The sequence below is a fragment of the Prionailurus bengalensis genome, chromosome B2 (genome assembly GCF_016509475.1).
Source record: "Prionailurus bengalensis isolate Pbe53 chromosome B2, Fcat_Pben_1.1_paternal_pri, whole genome shotgun sequence".
Classification (NCBI taxonomy): domain Eukaryota; kingdom Metazoa; phylum Chordata; class Mammalia; order Carnivora; family Felidae; genus Prionailurus; species Prionailurus bengalensis.
The window spans coordinates 146,189,118-146,202,496 of record NC_057349.1 but is presented as its reverse complement, the minus strand read 5'-3'; the positions used below and the strand labels follow the sequence as shown (position 1 = coordinate 146,202,496).

The following is a 13,379-nucleotide window of genomic DNA, read 5'->3' as shown; positions in this document are numbered from 1 at the left end:
CCGGCCAGCATCTATAATCTGGTGTCCCCTGATTCGGAGCGAGTGCATTCAATGCAAGAAGATCACTTACGACTGAGTTTTTCATCATGGCTTTGACTGTGAAGCCCTCAGAAACCAGGGAGTGAGGCTGGTGCACCGGGAGCGGCTGTTGTGCCAGCAGCTTGGTCCTCTTCGGCATCTTGTCTGGGCATTTGTTTAAGCTCAGGGTCTCTTTTTCTGCCACCATCTTCCTAGAAAATGTCTTGTTCTCATAAAACGTGTAGTAAAAGAAGCAGTGGGTTTTACGGATGTGAGAAGGAGTTCGGGAAAAAAAAATGTAAAAAGGCGCGTTACTGGTAGAAATTCAACCCCTCGTAGCGCCCAGGTTGATCCAGATGTTTGGCAGCTCCTAGGTGAAAGGAGTTGAAGGGAGGGGAGGGGCAGGAAGAGCGAAGGACCGCGGCAAAAGCTGCAACAAGCTTCCAAAGGTAAGCCTCCCGGTTGCTAAGCGACGCGTCAACACTAAGGCCGAATGGCCCAGTTCCCCCGTGACGTACGTTTCCTGGGCCTGAATCCCGAATGGCGGCGGAAGGCCGGCGGCGGACCGCGGCCGGCGGCCGGAGGGAGAGGGGCGGGGTGAGGAGAAACTACGCGGTAAAACTACGACTCCCAGAAGGCCCCTGGTGCGCGCCGTCGGCGCGTGCGCATTCCGAAGGCCGGGCACAGGGGAGGCAAGTGCCGGAAGACTTACCCCCGGAGCCACACTGGTGGGAGGCACAGGCGGGTGCCGGTGTGCGCGGAGGCTCCTGTGTGCCTAGCAGTCTCCACCTGCCCAGTGACCATGATAGGTACGTGGGTGCCTGCCAGGTACAGCCTCTCTGCGCCGCCCCGCCGGGCCTCGGCGGACGGGGACCTCCAGGGTGTCCGCCGGCGTCAACTGTCAGTGGCAGGGCGGCAGTGTCCGCCCCTGCTCAGCCCGCGCGGCGGGCTTCCCGGTGCCCGCCGAGGACCAGGAGAATAAGTGTGTGTGTTCTAAGCCCCCACCCCGTCCGTGGTTTGACAGGCTTCCCGCTGGAGACAACTTCTCCGGGGACCCTGGTGTGCGCCTCTGCACCTCCCAAGGTGAAGGCTGGGTCGCGCGTTCCCACCGCGAGCGCACTGCCCTGCCAGACCTGTGGGGGTCGGGGTGCTGGCCCCTCTCGTGCGCCCGGCGTATCCGTCCCTCCTGGCACCTTGGTAGCTGTCTTCCAGTTAGGAACAGATTGGGACCCACCGTCTGTAGGACTCTCTATGGGGAAACCCTAGCGAAACATTAAACTCTAGGCTCAAAAGAAATCCCTGCGGATGGATTTAAACGTCTTGCTCCCTCCGGTCTTTCCTTTTAAATCTCTCATTGTAGGTCTGAGATGAAAGTATTTAGAGTAAACAATAACACGGATTAATTCTTTTCAGAATGAATTCTTATTACTCAACACAAAATGACCTAGGCGCATTTCGGTGATTAAAGCTTTGGAAATGGTTCTTCTGTTTTTAAACACTGTGATGTATAAGTTTAGCAAAGTTTCTCCCTTACAGGGTTGTTAAGCCAAAGTTGTGGGTTTTGGGTTTGGGGGTTTTGTTTTTGGTTTTTTTTAGCGGTAATCTCTGAAATTAGAGTTAATGCACAGTATGATTAGATACCGTTGTTATTTGGGGATTTGTTATGACAGAGAGTTGCTCTAGATTGTGTATGGAAGATTTGGTGAGCCTCTTGGGGGATTATTTTTGATGGGCGCCACTTACAAACTACTTTTGAGTACGACGAGTACATCTGAAGTCAAAAGTGGTCTGTCGAGAAAGATGAGAAGTGGATTTTTAAAATATGTAAGTTTGTATGCACTGATAAGCTCGTCTGAAGTCTTTTATTTAGGAAATTAATGTTAAAATGTAAAACGTTCTACTTGCTGGGAGAATCATGCCAGTCAACTGACTCTGTCTTTGCTGCAATGATAAAACCTAAGGATGCTGTCCAATTTTTCTTACTTTTCGAGCACGTATGACTCCTGATGAATGACTTTTGAAAGTCATCCAATTAAGACATTTTTCTTAGAAATTTTTCATAAAAATTTTTATGAACCTTTTTTGAGCCTTTTTAGGTGACTGCTACATAAAATCTACTTGTAAACACAACTCTGAACTGATTCAGAAAACCAAGTAGAAGAAAATTTTCAAAATCCATCATGTCAGCATTTTACAGGGGCAAAAGTCTATATTTTCAAGACAATTGTGCAAATCTTATTTTAATTCAATTTAATCTAGTGCATGGATACTTTTAAAAGAAGCAAATTTATAGTAAAGCAATATAAAGACAAGAACTTAAGATCTAAAAATCATTACTTAAATCTAAATTATTATCTAATAAATGACTATATAAAAACTTTGTTAGGATGAGCTATGTTTAGGCAGTTTAGTTTATTTGGGATCCAGGGACACAGAAGGAAAGAGTATGATCTTTGTATTTGGTGATTAGACAGTTATTAGTAACTTGTAATTACATGGAGACTATAAGGTGGATTTTAGAAGATGCTTTTCTCATACTCCAGATACTGTTTTTCATAGTGCAAACAAATATGTATCACAACATAAATAGTGAAATCCCTGCCCCCTCCCAAGAAAAGTCCCTCACATGTAAAAACCCTGTGGACAATATGCAGTAAATTATTTTATACAATTAGTTGCATTGCCTAATTTGGTCAGTGGGCACATTTTAATAAAAATCTTAATTGCCAATTTTGGATTTGGTTGTGTTGGAGTATCGAAGGTAAGTGAAAGTGGAGGCAATTGAAAATATATCATGGAGTAATGGGTTTCCTGTTTCTGTGACCAAACTTTGGAACCAGGAAAGGTATTAGAGCCTTTTATACCCAGTGATAAGCTGGAGATCAAAATATACATCAATATATTTCTGGGATTGTTTTTTTCTGTTAAAGACATTGTGGTACTCACAACTTGCCCCTTTCGTTCCTATGCTCTCTTTAATTGCTACACCTTCTTTGCTACAAATTGTACTTTTCCACTTTATTTAAATCTTGGCTTACTTTGAAGAAAAACAAAAAGAGGTCATTTGGTAAAATAGGAATAAAGGAGATTGACTGTTACCCTACCGCCAATAGAATTAAACTTTCTTTTACATTCTTAAAACCTAGGATTCCTTCTTGACACAGAGACTGTCTCAAAAGTACTCCTATTTCTCACTTGGATTATGACTGATAGGTTAAATGCCCCGACCCAGACAGCCATAGAAACATAGTTTAGTTGAGGTTGGCGTTGATGACTTTGAGCAATTTGGAGAATGACATCAAGATAATGTAAAACGGAATTGAAAGGCCTAAGAAAATTCTACTTAGAAAAATGTAATTTTTGGCATCACGATTAAAAATATATTTCACCCTTTTAAAAGTTAGCAATTCCTTTTGTTTAAAATTGAAATTTAGTAGTGATATTTGCGGTATATTCTAACTCCTGTGGAACTGGATTTAGGTATTTCAGTAGTATCAGATATTAAAATGAACGCATATGTATACAATAATGTTGCCAGTATTGAAATTCAAATTCAGTGTCTTACTCTTTAAAGAGATTTTTGATTAAAAAAAAATAATAATTAGAACATAGTCACATCTGTACATTGTTTAACTTAATATCTCTTAGAAAACATACATGTCTGCCTGTACAACTCCACCCCACAGTAATTCCTGTTACTCTTTTATTTTGTGGATGTACACGAATTATGCAAATACTCTTCAATAAATGAGCATTCATTAGGTTTACAGATTGCTATCATCAGAAATGTTTGTGTTCATATCTTTTTATTTGCATATGTAAGCAAATATGTAAAGTAAAAATCTTATTACAATTTCTGGGTGGATTTTCTAGTCAAAGGATTAGTAGATTTCGAATTTTTATAGGTATTTCTAAATTTTTCTAAAATAAGTCACCCTATTTTACATTTCTATCCAATACAACAAGGTAGCAAACATTGCCCTGCTCCTCAGGATTGAAGAATTTCAAAAAGACATCTTCCCCAAGACTGACCTTCTCAGGAGAACACCTGCTGGGTTTTTACTCTCTCCCTCCCTTTTTCTATCCCTGCTCAGGTTTAGTTCTTTTGAATGGTGCACAACTGCACAACTGTTCTTGGTGCCTCTGCCGTTGCTGACAGTGTTTATAAGAATTCCCATTTCTCCCTTGTGTCCCATAAAATATTTTAAGTTTTGCCTTCATGATAAATGAAAACCAGTATATTTTAATTTTTAAAATGAATTTATAAGGAACCCCTCCCCTCACTTCTCATTTTATATTGTTTTATTTTCATGAAAGCAGATCCAATAATCGAGCACCTGCTGTGTGCCCAGTGCCACTCCAGGTGCCAGGGATACACAAGTGAATAAAATAGAAAAAAAAAAAAAAAACAACCCAAAACAATGCTCTTTCTATCTTGAGTGTACACTCTCACTTTACTATTTTCCTATAAATCTATATATTTGTTTTAAAACTTACATGTGATGAATTTTAAAGTCTCAGAGTTTATATTTCTAGTTGAAGGTACTGTGCACTGCTACTTGCTTTGCCTTTTCAATACTTTTAGACAAAAAGTGACCCTACGTCGAAGTACTCAAGACAGGCTCTGAAAGCTTCTATTTGCCATGAGGTACAATTGTGTCATAAAAGAAATTCTACTGAATCTTTGCATAGACGATTTTGTGTAATTATGTACAGTTTTTCTTTGGGTCCAAAGGCTCTAAAATGATGACCTTCTGCCCCTTTCAATTTTGGAACGATTTCTAAGGATTTTTTTGAAGTCCACATTTTTTTGAAACCTCATAGCTTCATTGCTTGAAAATGGTACAATGGAAGTACTTTGTGTTAAGATATGCAGATCCATTTCTACCTCCAAAGCTTCTTTGAAAAATGAGAGAAAAAAAAAAAAAACTCCTTACTTCGAAATGCTTCATATTCATGAAAGCAGTTTCAATGCAGAATACTCTATTCTGTTAGCTTTTAGTTCTTTGATCAATGAGAATTGTTTCTTACCTGCTGTTTCTTCAGCCTTTAATTGTGGCCCGGCACTTATTCAGTGTTTCTGTTTTAATTTGCATTTAATGAGCTCATTTTAAAGATTTCTTTGTAGTAACCTGAATGGTTTCTCTCTTAAGTTTTGTAAAATTAAAGAAGGAGATTTATGTGACAGTTGGCTGATTTGTGTTACAGTTCACCTTCCTGGATTATTTACTTCCCCCTATAGGGGAGAGGCTTGGTTAAAAAGAATTGCGGTGATATTATTATATTTCCCCCAGCACCGTATGTCCTAATTATCTGAGCCTTCTACCAGGTTTATTCCAGTATCTGTCTTCACTAAATGGAAACCTTTCTTCTATATGGATTAACAGGTATTTCAACTCACAATAATGATTTCTGTGTCAATTCTTTCTAAAACTAGATGGTACTAGGTGGTGGTATGCAGGGGAGGTCCAGGTCCGGGGCAAATGTGTGTATATTACCTGTGGGGAGGGGACGCAGGGAACTGTGAGACCGTTTCTCCCCGACAAGTTTGCTTGGACGGATATGACCTGCATTTGGGGTACCGATTCCCGCCTCTCCCCAACAGAAGCAGAGTAATTACAAAGATATGTGTATATGTTAACGCAGACAACGCTACACACACGCACACACATGCAGCAGCACGCCACAATTTTTTGTCTCTTCTGCTCACATCATTAGTCTCTCGTCTTTGCACGTTATTCCTCTCTGCAGTGCGTCTGTGCATCCTGCAAGTTCCATTTCACAGGACACCAACTTTGTGTGAAGTTTTCCTTAAGATCCCCTCCTGTGTGTCAACTCTCACACTTGTCAGTCTGGAGCCATCAGCTCCTCCTCTAGAATCAACCAAGACTTTAGCAACTGCTGTTGGTCACCTCCTAGTGTGGAAGGTGTACCGGAAGATAAAGGCTTTGCAGTCCTCACTTGTAAGTGCCGTGATCGAGGTTTCTCCAGGGAGGCCCTGGAGGGGGCAGCTTGGAAGCCTGGTGGATCCGCTGTGTCCAGAGGCACTGAAGGACTAGTAGGAGTTCATCAGACCAAGGCAGGGTGCTAGATGGAGGGACAGACGTGAGCAGAGGCCCCGCAGGGAGAGGGAAGAGGGGGTGAAGACCAAGCTGTGGGACGGAGGGCGGGGTAGCAGGTTGCACCAGGCTGGAAGGGCGTGGTCTGCAAGCGGGGTCACGGAGGCCAGCTCTGAACTGTAGTGCCCCAGAGGGGTCAGTGAGCCACTGCTCGCGGAAGAGCCTTACGAGCGGATTACGTTTCAGAAAGACGTCTGTGGCAGGAGTACAGTGCCCGCGAGCCCAGGGAACCGTTACTGGCTTCTGCTTTCTCCCAAGCAGGAGACCGTCTTCCACTAAGAGAGCTACAGGGTGGCTGCAGGGGAGGAGACATCTTTTGCCAGCATGGCGACATTTTTGATGTCGTTAACTCCTCTCCGATAGAGGGCCATTTTTTCTAACACTAAAAATTGTTCTTATTTTTTTAGAATGTATTAAATGTCTCTCATTGACAGGAAGGTGGATTTTTTTGTTTTTGTTTTTGTTTTTTATGTTACCTTAACATTTTTTTGTAACCTTAACATTTTTATGTAAACCTTAACATTTTTTGTGTGTTCCAAAAATACCCTCAGTGTCCCTCTGTGATGTGTGGTACATGATGCTTAGGTCTCTACTTATAGTTTCTTCTGTACGTGGAGAGAACACTGTCGCTAAAGCTGAGGTCCTGAGTGACCTAGAATCGTGTACAGAAGGGTTGGTTCCTTTTCCATATCTGCACAACTTAGACACCTGGCCAAGGATGGAGACCATCATCCTTGGACCAGTGTTTGTATTTTTTGATAGTATTGAGAGGTTCCTGATGATTTCTTCAATTTACTTTTCCTGTAAAACTTGCGCAGGGTCCCTCATGATGAAGGTTAACATTAGAGCCCTTACCACTGGAAGAGAGAAAAAGCTGCATGTACAATATACAGCAACCTTACGCGTCCCTCAAACCGCTAACAACCCACCCTCATCAAATAAATGGGAAAAAAAATAGTGATTAGGGACCTAATATCAGTGTTCCAATTGGGGCAATTGCATTATTTACCTAATCGATGGATGTACCAGTTATTCCTCTTGTTAAACGTTTGTGGAATTTCAGTGCATAAACCAGGTGACCTTAGATGAAGCACTTTGTAACTAAGTAGTGATTTTGTAAGCTCCTTGTGCAGAGTAGATGCATTTTCCAGAACATGGAGAGATAAGACAGACACCTGAAGCTCGTTCTGTATGAATGGCATAAACAGGACTGAGGTAGTTTGCCTGGGGGGTGGGGGGTGGCCGTGTCCCAGCAGCTCCCTGCACTCCCCCCTCCCCCTTCCTCAGGTCTTACTGTTTTCCCTTTCCATGTTCCCTGAGTTTCTCAGAAGCTGGAATTCTAACATTTCATTCTCCAGCTTGAAGGAGCAGCTGCCGTGTGAATAATTAAGTGGGGAGCTCTTTCCCTGCTTGCTGCTGGATCCCCCCAGGGCTTGACTTGGTTGAGGGTCACAGTGAGGATGAGCCTGGGAACCTCCAGGGTCCCTCCCTGTGCCCTGTGCGGGGAGCGGTCTGCAGTAAATAGGCCCTGTTTCTGCATTTTGCTCTCTGAGGAATCAGGTCCTGGATCTGTTTCATTCCTTGATCCAGAGCTGTGGGGAGTGAGAACTTGTGACTGGCTATAGGATTGGGCAACAGTCCGGCACACCGCCTGCAGAAATAAAGGCTGAATAAAATTTCATGCTCTAGGTGCTTCTTTCTGCGCTTGAACTCTGGCGGGAGTTCAAGACGGAGTCCTTCCCAGCTCTGTGGTGTGTCCTTGGGGGGAAGGGGGGGCGGTGAGAGGTACAGATTTAAATACAACTGAGGCAGCATTCCCTAAGCTGCTGCTCATCTGAGCTCGCCACCACAAACACCTGGAGCCTGCCGGAGGCAGGCCTTCCCCGTCTGCATGACTATGTGTGACAATATGGAAACATGATTTCCAATGAAGATGCCTGAGCTCATAGTATTGGATAGGAATTGTATATGTTTTACTGTGCAATTTAGACATACTTATTGGATACAAACAGGAATATGTGGTGGAGATCTGATACTTGCTTCCCACTCTACAGTTAGGAATTGGTGAGATGCCCAGCCTTTGGATTTCTTCCTGTGCTGTGGTCCTCTCTGGAGCTTTCTTTTTCTTCACTGTCCATTTTTAGGTATGTGTGTGGCACCTGCAGTTTCTCACTACATGCAGAGTTTCTGTCAAATGTATTGGTGTTTTTTTTCATCGGCTTGATTCCAAAGAATTCACCAAACAGTCTTATTCTCGGTGTCTGATGATCTCATGCCAGGTGTATGTGCTCGCCTTTATACCCTGGCTGCTTCTGGACACTGCAACACTGCCACACATTTTATAGTTTTACTTTTTTTTTGGGGGGGGGAATTATGGAATAATTTTTATTTGGAACTTAACATATGAGGAACTTCTCTGTTGGGTCCAGTCACTATTGTCACAATTCTTTGTGTATAAATTGATTAAAAATCCTGTCTGGATTTTATCATTTTACGGCCAACAGAATACAAGTTATGCTGGTAAAGTTGCTCAGAGATTAATAGGTGATGCCATTTGAGGTCAGATTTCTGAAGGTGATATGACTTTTTTTTTTGTCTTCAAGCAACAACGATGATGATTAGAATATTACATTATGACCTAAGCCTGATGAGTATATGTGAATTCTTTAATAGTTCAGAAAGATTAAAAAAAATAATGTAAGAGCTTAGTTACCATAACTGAAAACTAGATAGCATTCTTTTTAAAAAATTTTTTTTTTCAACATTTTTATTTATTTTTGGGACAGAGAGAGACAGAGCATGAACGGGGGAGGGGCAGAGAGAGAGGGAGACACAGAATCGGAAACAGGCTCCAGGCTCCGAGCCATCAGCCCAGAGCCCGACGCGGGGCTCCAACTCCCGGACCGCGAGATCGTGACCTGGCTGAAGTCGGATGCTCAACCGACTGCGCCACCCAGGCGCCCCATAAAACTAGATAGCATTCTATATGTAACAATTTCAGAAAGCATCCCCCCAAATTATTATCTTTGGATTTGTGGGACTCTTTTGCATAGTAGTTTTCTGTGTTTTTCAGATGGTCAACATTAAGCTTATAATATATTGCAAATACAGAAATGCAATAAATGTTATAAATACAGTGGTAAGGGTTACACAGATGCATCAGCATTGTAATATATGTAGAACTGATTGTATTTCTGTGACAAATTATGTCAGATAAGTCACTAGTCATAGCATTCAGTAATCTCATGTTTTGATCATAGAAGTAGTGTTTTCTGGAAGACAGAGATGAGCACCATCATGTCACTACTTTTTATACACTTTTGAGGCATGACTCAGTCATTGTATTAGTTTCCTGTTTGCTGCTGTAGCAAATTATCACACATTTGGTGGCTTAAAACAACACAGATTTATTCTCTTATGGTTCTGGAGGGCACAAATCCAACCTGAGTTTCAAGGGGCTGAAGTCAGGCGTTAGCAGAACAGCCTCCCACAGCCCTGGCAAAGATTCCTCTTGGACTTCTGCAGGCTCCTTCCTGGCTCCTAGCCGCCTCACTCCAGTCTCGCTTTCTGCAGCCACATCACGTCTCCTTCTCTGTGGTCAGATCTCCTCTGCCTCCCTCTCATAAGGACACCTGTGATTACATTCCCAAGATCCTTACACTCTCAGGATACGTAATTTACTTGCATCTGCAACGTCCATTTGGCCACACAGTCACATTCCCGGGTTTCGGGGACTAGGACTTGGCCATCTTGAGGCGATCCTTTTCAGCTACCACCATTACCATTAAGGCTTTCTCCATTTGACAGCTGGTTTTGAAGTGTCTTATTACGAACTAAGGAAAGCAGAGAGAGGGCGTTGGGTTGACAGTGACACTACTTGATTTTGCCTTTCTGAGGTCATTTAGAGGCAGCATAGTAATGTCACATGTGAGGAATCTAATATTTATTTTGTGGACTAGTTGATGAGGCTGGCCAAGGACATAACTCACTTTTCAAGGTAGTTTTCTCGGGTGGCAAAAGAACATGTGGCTACACTCCAGGACTGAAACAGTGAATTACAGCTGGGTTATTTGCTGTACCAGGCGCTCATTTGTATCCTGTAGAGCAGGGGAAGCTTTGTTATGCTGTTGACAGGAAATATGACTTCACACAACAACACATGATCAGGCAAAGCAGGAGCAAATAACCATTTACTGTACATTTTTATTTCTTATTTGCCATTTCACTATGAATGTCAGACACCGAATGCTCCTGTGCAATGATTGAACATTGCCCTGCCCTTCCTAAATAATAACTAACCTGGCTTGGTTGAAAATTACACAGAAGTTTTATTTATTTGTTTTTTTAAAATAATTTTTAAAATTTTTACTACTTGTTATTTTTTGAGAGAGAAAGACAAAGGATCTGAAGTGGGCTCTGTGCTGACCAGCAGAGAACCCGATGTGGGGCTCTAAGTCACAAACTGTGAGACTGTGACCTGCGCTGAAGTCAGATGCTTAATTGACTGAGCCGCCCGGGTGCCTGCATAGTTAGAAGTTTTAAGTAAATTCTAGTAAAGTTACGAAGGATAAAAAGAATGAAATTATGGAGCTTGATTTGCTTCATTTTTTAATCAATATGTCAGTGTAGAATTTGGTTTCATGAGGCAGTTTTAGCTGAAATATTTGGAAGATACTCAATTACACATTGTACATTAGGAGAAACTCTAAGGTAAATATGGGACACATTTTTTAAATAGATGTAGAAATAGATTTGTGAGAAAAAAAGTTTATTTGGATTGGAAAGAAAGGAAGAAAATAAACGTTAAATTCAACAAATATTTATTGGGACAAACATTCCCTAAATGTTATAGGGAATGGATGGATACACGTGGCAAGTCTGCATATCCGAAGGAGGAAGTCACACTTCGGTGAAGGTGTTGTGAAAACCTGCAACATAGTGATCAGCAGTAAGAGAAGCTCTAATGGAACTGTGTTGACTTGTCCAGGGGAACCTTCAGAGAAGAGCTTTTGAGCTGGACCTGTGGGGATGAGTGGTCTCCTGAGCAGGCAAATAAAGAGAGTGCATTCCTAACGGAGCAAGATGTGAGGGTTTGAATGCGGAGGCTGTGCTGAGGACAGGGAGTAGTGGATGGGAGCTCAGAGAAGGAAGGGAGGAGGGGTCAGGTGAAGAGGGATAGGGGCCTGCTCAGGACACCTTTCTGTCCTGTGCTGCAGAGTTCAGGTTTTGCTAGGCTGGTCCTGAGGAGCCACTTGGTCTAATTGCTAGGTAGGGGGATGGTCAGATTTAGTTTCAGAAGGATAACTTTGGCAGCGGGCCACTTTTCGGTCACAGCAGTTACGACAGTACTAATCTGGTCTATTCCAATTTAATGAAGAGCTTCACATCTGCAACAAATGGACACTCTGTGTCAGATTCCAAGACCCTTTGGGGCGGGGAACCAAATTTGACAGCCGGTAGTGGTCAGTTTTCAGTGCACAAAACTTGATGAATTAGGGCTCTTCTAAGACAGTAGGAAGTGATGGTGTCTGTGGCTGAGTAAGAAGAGAATTCAAATAAAAAAATAAAACTGGTCCTACCTAAGGTAAATACCAAGTCCTTTGCACTGCTTCCTACTTAGGATCTTTAAGCTGTTAGGACAATTAGGTAGGCTTTGATAATCAGAGTGAGCAAATCCTTCTTCAAAAGGTTCGTGTATTTCAGATTATTTTGATGGGATGATTTTCCTGCTAAAGATTAAAGATCTAAGCTCATTTCATCTTCATGTTGTGTGTTTACCTATCTGTTTCATTCTCCGGGGAAGGAATATGCTTGTACTTAATAAATAATTGTTGAGTAAGTGGAAGTGTGAATCAAAGGAGAGGAGACCATTGTCTCTTCTCTCCTTTTGTCTTCTCTAATCTGTCCTGTCTGTCGCTGAGAGGTTGAAGTACCTCCTTTGAAGAATCCACTCTCTACAGATACTTGCCTGGGGGGTGGGGCCTCATCTTATTTAGCTTTGTAACCCCTAAACCAGCATAATCCCAGTAAGTGTTGAAATGGGTGAAAGAATAGAAAAACATAGTCATTATATGGTTTGATTTTGGCATAGACAAAGTACTGTATATTAAAATGTTTCATATTCTGAGAAAAGATTTATTAATTTTGGAGATATCTTAGTCCCATTTTCCTGGGCAAAAACTGGAGCTAGTACAGAATGATAACCTGTTTTCTTTCTTTCTTTCTTTCTTTCTTTCTTTCTTTCTTTCTTTCTTTCTTTCTTTCTTTCTTTCTTTCTTTCTTTCTTTGTCTTTACTGTTATTTCTCCTTATTGCTTCTCTGATGCTGCTCTTGGAGGGAAGCCATTCTGTTATTTTAATTCTGGAATTAGCTGGGATTTTAAAGTGGTTACTCTCTGCAGGATGTTTAGAGTGTAAATCACATGGATGCATTGTTTCTTTTCCACCGATAGCTTTTAATTTTACAACAAACACGGACCCCAGTGCTTCACTGGGGTCTGTGTTTACTTGTTTCCCTAATGCAGCTTTTCTCCATGGAATACTCTCAGTAGAAACATATGCTCAAAGCTTCAAAGTAATTACAATATCACTAAAAGCTTCATAATCACATTACTGAAACTAAATGTCAAAAAATTTGATTTTCCTTGATCTAATCATTTCAATTTAATTTTAGGCTCCTGCATGATTGATTGAGGAAACCTGGCAGGCCAAAGTCAAGGAGAGTTTATAATGCCTAAAGCCTTGCTCAGACAACTTCAAGGCAATTTAATTTGGGTAGGAATTCATTTTAATTATTCTGAGGGATTCTCTTTAAATGGGAAAAATAGATTTGTTTTCATGCTCTTAGTGTTTGACCTGCTCTGATGCCATCCATACAGTTTTCTGTCTGGAGTCTGCACTCCTGCCCCCCCACCAGCCCTGCTATACAAAGACCCTAGAGGGATACAAAGGTCCCAGCTCTGAAACAAAGACTTGGAGGTGGATTTTTTTTTTTTTCATAATTGTTCTAAAGGTGTTCTTTCATGTTATTTATAAGACAGGTTGAAAATTTAACCTTTTTTTTTTTTTAATTATGGAGCGTTTTGAAGTATTTGTGTCTCTTTGCAGTGAGCAAACACAACCCCAGCAGTCTCCACATCAGGCATTTATTCTGCCTGCACATAATTGAATAACAGGAAACCCTGGCAGCATCACTTATCCATGAGGACACAGAGCATTATGAATAAACATATCTACCTTTTCC

General features: G+C 41.8%; 2 protein-coding genes across 3 annotated transcripts in view; one reads left to right on the top strand and one right to left on the bottom strand.

Moving 5' to 3' along the window:
- The window catches only part of PACRG (parkin coregulated), a 510,981-nt gene extending 510,425 nt beyond the window's left edge, over window positions 1-556 (bottom strand). Inside the window, exon 1 of the mRNA XM_043592716.1 lies at window positions 71-556. Within this exon, the coding sequence (XP_043448651.1) occupies window positions 71-226 (156 nt within the window). The 5' untranslated portion in view covers window positions 227-556. The remainder of the gene's footprint in view (window positions 1-70) is intronic.
- Window positions 557-695: 139 nt separating this feature from the next.
- PRKN (parkin RBR E3 ubiquitin protein ligase) overlaps window positions 696-13,379 on the top strand; it is a 1,348,128-nt gene continuing 1,335,444 nt past the window's right edge. The window contains exon 1 of one of the 2 annotated variants that reach the window (XM_043592715.1): window positions 696-827. In XM_043592715.1, coding sequence (XP_043448650.1) covers window positions 821-827 — 7 coding nt within the window. In that variant the 5' untranslated portion in view covers window positions 696-820. The remainder of the gene's footprint in view (window positions 828-13,379) is intronic. The other variant, XM_043592714.1, reaches the window with a different exon arrangement.